The following is a 10,122-nucleotide window of genomic DNA, read 5'->3' as shown; positions in this document are numbered from 1 at the left end:
TATATAATTATAAAAGAAAGTATAAACAATATTTCTTTGACTTCCTTCTCTTAACTGTTTTAAATAGTAATTGCATCAAACAGTAATGTTATAATTGTATTATTGGGCCTATAAAATAGAGAAATGTAATATACTCAACATCAACAATACGAAAGAGGTAGGAAAATAGTAGTATCGGAGTTAGAAAATGACATCAGATGGTAACTCAAATCCCCAGGAACAAGAGAACCAAAAATGGTAAGTAAGGGGGTTAACATAAAAAACCCTATGAATAAATATTTGTCACCTTTCTTTTCTCAGCTTAACAGACATAAAATTACAAAAAGTAATAATGATAAACAATGTACGGTTGGGTTTGTAATATATATAAATGTAATATGTATAATAATGATGCAAAAAGGGGGAAGAGGGAACATAGCTATATAGGAGTAATGTTTCTGTATCTCATTGAAATTAAGTTACTATAAATCTGAAGTAGATTCTAATAAGGTAAAATATATGTTAAACCACCAAAAAAATAACAAAAATAAATGGTGAAAAAATAGAGAGCAGGTGGGGGGAAGGGGGGCAAGGGCAACATACATAACCTAAACATCTGTACCCCCATTATATGCTGAAATAAAAAAAAAATATAGAGAGCAGCCACTAACAAAAATATAGTAAAAAAAATAATCAAAGGAATTAAAATGTGACATCAGAAAATATTTACTTAATTCAAAAGCAGTAAAGGAATATGGGAACAAAACCATGAGACATATAAAAATAAAATGGCAGACTAAATCAATGTGTAACAGTAGTAATAATAAATATGAATGGATTAAACAATCAAAAGACACAGAATGTCAGATTGGATAAAAACCAAGATCCAACTATATAAAACACAGTTTAGACTCAAAGATACAAACAGGTCAAAAGTAAAAACATGGAAAAAGATATATCATACCATAGTAGTATCAAAAATTGTATTAATCTTGTTGGAAATTTATAAATTTATACCTTATAAAAAGTATAAAGTATAAAATTATACTTTTTAAATAGGTTAAAAGAAACTTTCTTTTTTTTCATAGTATCTTAATTTCTAGTTAGAAAAGGTACCTGGGGGTATTTAAATAACATGCATGTAAATCTCTGGGACTCCAATCTGAGTAGAATTTACACATTTCCTTCATTAATTTATTGATAGCCTCTTATATAATTACATATTTTTCTGTGCATCCCTTTCTCGGCTAGAACACAAGTGGTACAATTTCCAAATTACATGGCTGTTTTTATCATTTAAATAGGATTTGCACCAGCAAGCACAAACTATAGGCTGTCTAATTTTTCATCGTAACATAAACAAAATGTCAATCAGGCATGAAAATTTCAAATGTGAACATCTTACAGGCATGTAACATGCTTTCCAGACATACAGTACCTGATCAATTCCCCTTCCTTTGCACTGAAGAATGATGACTTCAAGAAGTTTGGCTGCATGACATTCTGCATCTTCTCCTCCATCTCCACACAGTACCTGCAGTAATCACAATTTAGTCAGCAATGAGTAACTCCGCATGGAGTTTAATCGAGGCCACATAAAGCAACTATCCCATATGAATTCAGTCTTAGGAATCATAGCTTTGCTAACTTTGCAAGTTTACTCTGTCAACCCAAAGAAGGAAGGTCAAAATGAAGTCCCTCTATCTTCCCTATCTATTCTATTCACTTATTTGACTTTAGATTAATGAAGTAGGCTATATGAGTTAATTGTCCAGATAAACGGAGCTTCCCTTTAAAGGCACCAAAACAATAAAATGAAATCCAAATAGAACAAAACAACTTCCTTTTTAAACGATGAAATTCTTTATTTCTTGTTTCTTTTGAATTCTTGTCCATATGTACCTATTTTTTCATAGTAACCACAATATGATATTACATACTTTTCCATTTCCCACATGAACTTCACAATTAGAAATATTTTCCATGGACACTATAACCATTTAGGACTATACTATATGACAGCAGATTAATATAACAAAGTTCCCAGACTGTTCCTCTATTGACAATTCTGTATTTTCACTATTATAAACAATTCTACAATGCACATGTTCATACATAAGATTTGGAACATGACTGCCTTATAAGATTCCCAAAAGAAAGGTTCCTAGAGTAGAACATGCTTATGTTAAAAAGATGGGAGGCCGGGCGCGGTGGCTCACGCCTGTAATCCTAACACTCTGGGAGGCCGAGGCGGGCGGATCGTTCTGAGCTCAGGAGTTCGAGACCAGCCTGAGCAAGAGCGAGACCCCGTCTCTACCAAAAAATGGAAAGAAATTAGTTGGACAGCTAAAAATATATGTAGAAAAAATTAGCCGGGCACGGTGGCACGTGCCTGTGGTCCCAGCTACTCGGAAGACTGAGACAGCAGGATCGCTTGAGCTTGCTGTGAGCTAGGCTGACACCACGGCACTCGCCCCAGGCAAGAGAGTGAGACTCTGTCTCAAAAAACAAAAACAACAACAACAAAAAAAAGATGGGAAAATTAATAAATTAAGGGTCCAAACACAAGGTATAAGAAAAAGAGACAACCCAAAGAAATAAATGTGAAAGCCGAAATTTAAAACATAGACAAAGGGAGGTAACAGAGAAGCCAAAAGTAGATCCATTGAAAAGAGACTTAAAGTAGATAACTTTAGCCAAAATTTTTAAAAAGCAAAAAGAGCAAAATTTTAAAATATTAGGTATGAAAGAGACATAAATACAGACAAAAGAGAGATTACAAATAAGAGAATAAAGCCAGATGCAGTGGCTCACACCTACAGTCCCAGCTACTCAGGAGGCTGAGGTCGAAGGATCACTTGAGCCCAGGAGTGTGAGGCTGCAGTGAGCTCTTATATGATTGGGCCACCACACTCTAGCCTGGGTGACACAGCGAGACCTCATCTCTTAAAAAAATTTTTTTTTAAATAAAGAAGAGAATACTATGAAGAACACTATGCTCTTTATATATTTGAAATTTTAGATGCATTAGATAATTTCCAAGAAAAGTATAATTTAAGAAAACTGAATTAAAAAGAAATTCCAAATAAAGATTGAACTTTGCCATTTAATCTCATTCTCTCCCAAAAAGCCATCAAAATGACAGTAAAGTGATTTTAAAGACACACATGTACAAAGACAGAGAAAAGGAAAGAGATACAATAAAAGGCTCGGAAATGTGGCCAGGCGTGGTGGCTGAGGACTTTGGGAGGCCACGGTAGAAGAACTGTTTGAGGTCAAGAGTTCAAGACTAGCCTGGGAAACACAGCGAGACCCAGGATCTACAAAAGATAATAAAAATTAGCTGGGCATGGTAGCACACACCAATAGTCCCAACTCAGGAGGCTGAGGTGGGAGATCACTTGAGCCCAGGCATTTGAAGGTTATAGCAACCTATGATCATGCCACTGTACTCTAGCCTGGATGACAGAACAAGACCCTGTCTCTTAAAAAAAAAAAAAAATTGGAAACAGGAAAACAGTGAGTTAAATCATAATCAGATAATGGGCAAAGCCAAAAATCAACCCTATTTATATAAATTTAAAATTCTATCTCTAGAGCAGTATATATAATCTACTTTCTAAATGAGAATGGGCTCTGGAGCCAGAATGTCTTTGTTCAAATCACAGCTCGGCCACTTATTAGTTGTGTTTTTAGAAAAGCTACTTAACCTCTGTCTCTTACTGTCCCTATCTATAAAATGAGAATAACTGTACCCACCTCATGGGGTTGTATGATACAGAAAGAAAAATAATCACTCCCTTTTCCCAAAATTGCATTTACTTGAGGTTTTTGTTTTGGTTTTGTTTGCTAAAAGGAAAAGATATATCTTATAATTTAAAAAATGGGCTCTGGAGCCAGACTACTTGGGTTCAAATCTGGCTCCAATACATAGTAGCTACGTGACTTAGAACAATTTACTAAATCTCAGGCACAGTGCAAGAAATTATGCCTCAGTTTCCTTATTGATTAAAATGGGATACCTTCCTTACTAATGTCATAAAGATTAAATAATATGCATAAAGTGCTTAGGAAACATCTGATATACAATAAAAATTCAATAAATACTAGCTAATATTAAAATCAGGAATAAGAAATATATTTTAACTACTTGATAAGTATAAGGACATTATTGTGAATATCAATTTACTCTGTTATCATTCAGAGCAGCTGTGAATTACTAATGGAATACGTAGGACTGCTATGTTTTCTACTTGTTGCTTTCTTTCCCCCTCACTATAAGCTATCTCTGTAACTTAGGGAAAAACTGAAGATTGACAGGTGATTATGATCTAACAAGATGTATTATCGCAGAGCTAAATGAGTCATGAAAAATCCTAAGTCAACCCCTTAAGTTTATACTGGAAGCAGCTTATTGACTTACCAAAATTTCCCAGGCTCTTTATAACTGAACTGGGATCTAAACCAGATACACTGATTATCAATTCAGAACTCTTACCAGATCCTCAAACACTCCTCTTCTATTAAAAAAACTGGGTTGTACACTAGCTATTTTATTCCCAACTCCAAGGCCAAATGTTTTAGTTTCTGGCTATTTGAGCTTTCTAAAATCCGCTTGCCAGCTTTATGCAATATAGTTTTATATTTATGTATATACATATATTTAACTAAAGAAGGAAAAGGTTATTTAGGCATCAAAGATTCCAAGATATAACCAATAAAGGGCCAAATCTAACCCGTGGCAAAGACAACACAGTAGATGGTCATTTGTGCGTAAATATAACAGTAGCCATTATATGGATTATAAATTATCTTGTATTGAGCTAAATGATGCTTTTTTCCAAACTATTACAATTTTTGTCTTATACTGCTTATGTTCAAATTACCTACATTTAGTGCCTTTCAAAATATACATTCAATTAGAAGAAGAAAGATCAGTGCCATTCTGTCACTGATTGACAAACTGTGGTTAATTTTTCTAGCACTTTTCTTGAATCAAGTAGCAAGTTTATATTTTTGAAAGGAAAAAATATGAAATATTTACCCTGAAAATTATAAAGTACACAGATATAAAAATAATGAACATTCTTAAGCACAACACACAACATGAAACTTTCAAATCACAACATTCCCAAGCTCCTTTTGAAAATACAAAATGACAAATATATGTTGATGAAGATAATGAAGATAAAACAGAACTAAATGTTTAATAAACAAACTGCGAAAGTGTCTTGAAATAAAATACTCAAACATTTGAGTAAATGGTAAGAACCACTGCAACAATTGCTTCGGACGTGCTTACCTTTCTACACATTGTGAAAAGAATTTCTAAATGCTTTGGATTTGATAGTAAGGTATCTGTATCTATTGTCACATAATTATGCAGCAGAGGCATCATGTCTGAAAAAAACAAATTCAAAATCCCAGTGAGACATGAGTAACAGGAGTAGAAATAACTTATTCCTGCTGAAACCACATCTCTGTAGCACCCACACATTACTATCTTCCCTTGCGACCACAAAATGCTAGAAATGATATAGAGGAGGAAAATAAGGTTCAGAAAGACCAAAATGCTCACCATTTATTGTAGTAATTGTTCCGAATTTTTTCCTTTTCTTCATTGTACCCATCACCATCTGACATACTTTATATCCTGTTGCTTGTTTGTCTGAGTGTTTTCCCTGTTCTCCCTCCTCCCCTACACTAGAATGTAGCTTCAAGAGGACAAGGGGTATTTTGTTCACTGCTGTATTGCTGAACTCAGAATAGTGCTTGGAATTGTATTTGGAAAACATTTACTGAATTAACGTATGGATACATGCTCTGGCTATAAGGTAACTTGAGATACAATGAAAAATAAATACAACCAACTCTTCTGCCTATATACCTTGGGCTGAAAAACACTACTACGATAGCTCTACCCTTTACTTGACAGAGACAGAAGAACATTTTCTAATCAGTACTAGAATCATACATGTTTTTATTTCAGGTGTCAATGGAAGTAATATCTAGATACAGAAAAGCAAAAATGTTATAGATCAAAGCCATACCTGTAAAGTATTCAAAGCAATCCTGTTGAAAAACTTGATATAATATAACTAGAAGCTGCCACATCTGAGGGGAAATACTGTGGCAGGTTAAGCTATATGCCAGTGAAAGAATCTCTTCATAGAATTCTAGGAAGAAGAAAACCTCTAGTTAGAATTCTGGGAAATAGCAAAAATTAAACACAAAGACTACACATAGGAGGGTTTAGACTATACACTAACATGTGGTCCTCCTATATCTAATGTACTTATAAGCCTCCCTCTCTCAGCAATTGCATCTTGAGCTACATACATATATATATGCCACCTTCCATTTCTTACCAAGATCTGCCCTCTATTCAAGCAAGGCAAAAATTTGTTTTACTAAACTTTTACACTACCGAAAAAACATAGAATTTTTTCTGCTTTATAATATACAGAATATAGTTTATATTTATAAAACTATTAGAAATGGATACAAGAAGGAAGAGTTATCATACCTCTCTCATGTAGAAGACTTAAAATTTACAAATAATTAACAATATTCTTTGGAAAGCTTAATTACACTGGGCTAAAATATCTGCCTATCTCGAATTTATATTTTACAAACAACTACATACTATGCAATATTCTGTCAATTACAAAACTTGTAAAATTTGTAGAGTATTCCTCAAGTTACTCAAAACAATTATACACACTATAGAGTAGAATAGTCTGAAGGAAATGTTCTTATATTCTCATATTATCCTTACCCTGAGCCAAAAGTAAATTATATCTATATATATAATCAGAAAACACAAACCTTATTACAAAAATTTCAAGTATTTAATAATTCCTATCATGTCACTGAGCAAAGAAGTCTAACTTGAAAGGTTTTTTTCTTTTTTCCTCTTATAAAAAGAGAATACTAATACCCTAGAAACTTGATTAAAGTTTTTTTTCTCTCTAACCTTACTTAAGACTTAACATATTTAAAAGCCAATAGTACAGATACTCCCCTTACTGAAACCAAAATGAGTTGGAAATTACAGATATTGGGAAATAATTTAAGATAATCACTTGAAAATAACAAATTATCTAAATACAGGATCTCGGGCCGGGCGCGGTGGCTCACGCCTGTAATCCTAGCTCTCTTGGAGGCCGAGGCGGGCGGATTGTTTGAGCTCAGGAGTTCGAGACCAGCCTGAGCAAGAGCGAGACCCCGTCTCTACTAAAAATAGAAAGAAATTAATTGGACAACTAAAAATATATAGAAAAAACTAGCCGGGCATGGTGGCGCATGCCTGTAGTCCCAGCTACTCGGGAGGCTGAGGCAGGAGGATCGCTTGAGCCCAGGAGTTTGAGGTTGCTGTGAGCTAGGCTGACGCCACGGCACTCACTCTAGCCCGGGCAAAAGAGTGAGACTCTGTCTCAAAAAAAAAATAAATAAATAATAAATAAATACAGGATCTCTGAAAGTTCTACCATGGTACTGGTATAAAAACAGACATATAGTCTAATGGAACAGAATAGAAAGCCCAAAAGTAAATCTACCCATTTATGGTCAATTGATTTTCGACAAAGATGTCAAAAAAACACAATGGAGAATGGACAGTCTCTTCAATAAATGGTGCTAGGAAAATTGAATAACCACATGCTGAGGAAATTAGACACTCATCTTATACCATATAGAAAAATCTACTCAAAATGGATTAAATACTTGAACTTTAAAACCTGAAATTATAAAACTACTAGAAGAATACATAAAAGAAAAGCTCTATGACATTGGTCTGGGGAAAGATTTTTTTATGGAAATGACCCCGACAGCACAGGCAACGAAAACGAAATTAGACAAATAGGATTACATCAAACTAAAAAGCTTTGCACAGCAAAGGAAATAATCAACAGAATAAAAAGACAACCTAAAGCACAGGAAAGAATATTTGTAAACCATGTATCTGACAAATAGTTAATATCCCAAACATACAAGGAATTCAAACCACTCACTCAATAGCAAGAAAACAAATAACTCAATTTCAAAATGGGAAAAGGGCCTGAGCAGACATTTCTCAAAAGACAACAAATGGCCAACACGTACATGAAAAAAATGTTCAACATCACTAATCATCAGGGAAATGCAAACTAAAACCAAAATGAGATACCATCTCACACCTTTTAGGGTGGCTATTGTCAAAAAGACGAAAGGGGCTAAGGGCGGTGGCTCATGTCTATAATCCTAGCACCTTGGCAGGCCAAGGCAGGAGGATCACTTGAGACCAGGAGTTCAAGGCCAGCCTGGGCAACACTTTTTTTTTTTTTTAAGAGATGAGGGTCTCACTAGGTTTGTCCAGGCTGGTCTCAAACTCCTGGCCTCAAGGGATCCTCGTGCCTCAGCCTCCCCACTTGCTGGGATTACAGGCTTGAGTCACTACACCTGGCTCAGTCACGGATTAAAGTAACTTCACCTAAACCTTATCCCATTTCTTCGTTTCTCAAAATGTAAAATTTTAAATTCTGTCTTTCGAAAATTCCAAGATCAAAAATTCTTAACTGGATATAAGTTTATCTGTGAATGAAAAAATATATATCTAACATTAGAAAATAAATCAAAAAACTGAAGAGAATGCAAATTTCTTTCTCAAAATTGTCCATCTTGTTAAATTTGAAGGGCTAAAATTATACTGTGTTAATCAAATTAAAACAAATTTTCCCATTCACCTTTTATTTAATCTTCGAACTTACCAATCACGTGTTTCTGTAAAACAAGATCAATGATCCGTAGACAGATATTCTCTAACTGTTGTGTAATCTAAAGATAAATTTTAAATATTTAGTTTAAAACTCATCATAACCCTTAATATACAAATGTAATATTATCTCAATAAAAATATCAACAGGACACTTTTGAAAGGGGAACTTACAACTTTAACGTACACGTGAAAAATTAAACATGCAAGAATAATCAGGAAATTCTGAAAATAGGCTAAAGATGGGAACGGGGGTTAAATCCATAATAGAATTACAAATTAAATTAGTTCCTTACCTCATATTTTATACCAAAATTAATTCCTAATGGATCAAAGATTTCAATGTGAAGAATTAAACCATAAAAAATGCTAGAAGAAATAAAAAGAATTCTTGTATACATGAAATCAACAAATCAACAGAATAGACATAGGTTATAAAAAAGAAATACAAATACAATGTATGTAAATGTATCTTTTTCATAACCTTTGCCTATGTTTATAAAAAGATGTTCATGTTAATACATGGTAAGAGTACAAATTCAAAGTGCATTAATACTTTTGACCTATCAGACTGGCATTGTTCAAAAAGTATGGGGCTGGGAAGAAGACCCTGTTGTACATTGACTTGGGGAGTGTAAATTGGCACATGCTATGAAGAACAAGTTAGCGACGTCCTTCAAACTTACTCAGGCATATATCCTGCGAGTCAGCAATTTCACTTCAAGGATTTACCCTATAGACATGTTATTACATGTGCAAGATGACATGTAAAAGGCCACTCATTGCCACAATGTTTGTGGTTACTAACAATCAAATGTCTGTTTAAACAAGGGATAGTTAAATTATATCCATTAAACAGGGAATGGTTAAATAAACTTGACACATACCAGGGAATATTATACAACCATTAAAAATGTAATTTGATTGACTGATATGAAAGGATCACCAAGATACATTAAGTAAAAAATGGCGGATAAAACTTATGGATAGTATGCTATTGTTTTCACAAAAGAAAACTATACACACACTCACTTTTTGCTTGTATGTCAATAGAAAAATCTCTGGATGGATACAAAAAACCTGGTAAAAATAGCTACTGCCTGAGAGGGAAATTAGATGGCTGGGGAGCTGAGTGAGAAGGTAAAATTTCACTGAGTATCTTTTGAATTTTTTTCAACTTGTATTAAATATTTTTAAATAAGGGATTTAACACAGGGAGAAAAAAATAATACGTTGACAGGTTTTTTTGCTTTGTTTTCTTCTGTTGTTTTAGTACTTTTTAGATGTTGCTCTACTATTTTCTCACTTGCACTGTTTCAGATGAGAAATGCGCTATAATTTTCACCTTTGTTTCTCTGTACATAAGGTGTCTTTTTTCCCCTCTGGCTGCT

The 10,122-nt window shown here is 33.9% G+C and overlaps 1 protein-coding gene across 1 annotated transcript in view; it reads right to left on the bottom strand.

Annotated features, from left to right (window-relative positions):
- The window catches only part of IPO8 (importin 8), a 71,494-nt gene that overhangs the window by 17,511 nt on the left and 43,861 nt on the right, over positions 1–10,122 (bottom strand). Inside the window, exons 17-20 of the mRNA XM_012641020.1 lie at positions 8,727–8,793; positions 6,030–6,155; positions 5,282–5,379; positions 1,418–1,513 (exon numbers count right to left, since the gene is read on the bottom strand). Of these exons, the coding sequence (XP_012496474.1) occupies positions 1,418–1,513; positions 5,282–5,379; positions 6,030–6,155; positions 8,727–8,793 (387 nt within the window). The remainder of the gene's footprint in view (positions 1–1,417; positions 1,514–5,281; positions 5,380–6,029; positions 6,156–8,726; positions 8,794–10,122) is intronic.

Source organism: Propithecus coquereli, unplaced genomic scaffold, assembly GCF_000956105.1.
Source record: "Propithecus coquereli isolate 6110/MARCELLA unplaced genomic scaffold, Pcoq_1.0 Scaffold16, whole genome shotgun sequence".
In the NCBI taxonomy this organism is placed as follows: domain Eukaryota; kingdom Metazoa; phylum Chordata; class Mammalia; order Primates; family Indriidae; genus Propithecus; species Propithecus coquereli.
Note: the sequence above shows the minus strand (reverse complement) of the source record. Positions and strands in the feature narration are given on the sequence as shown.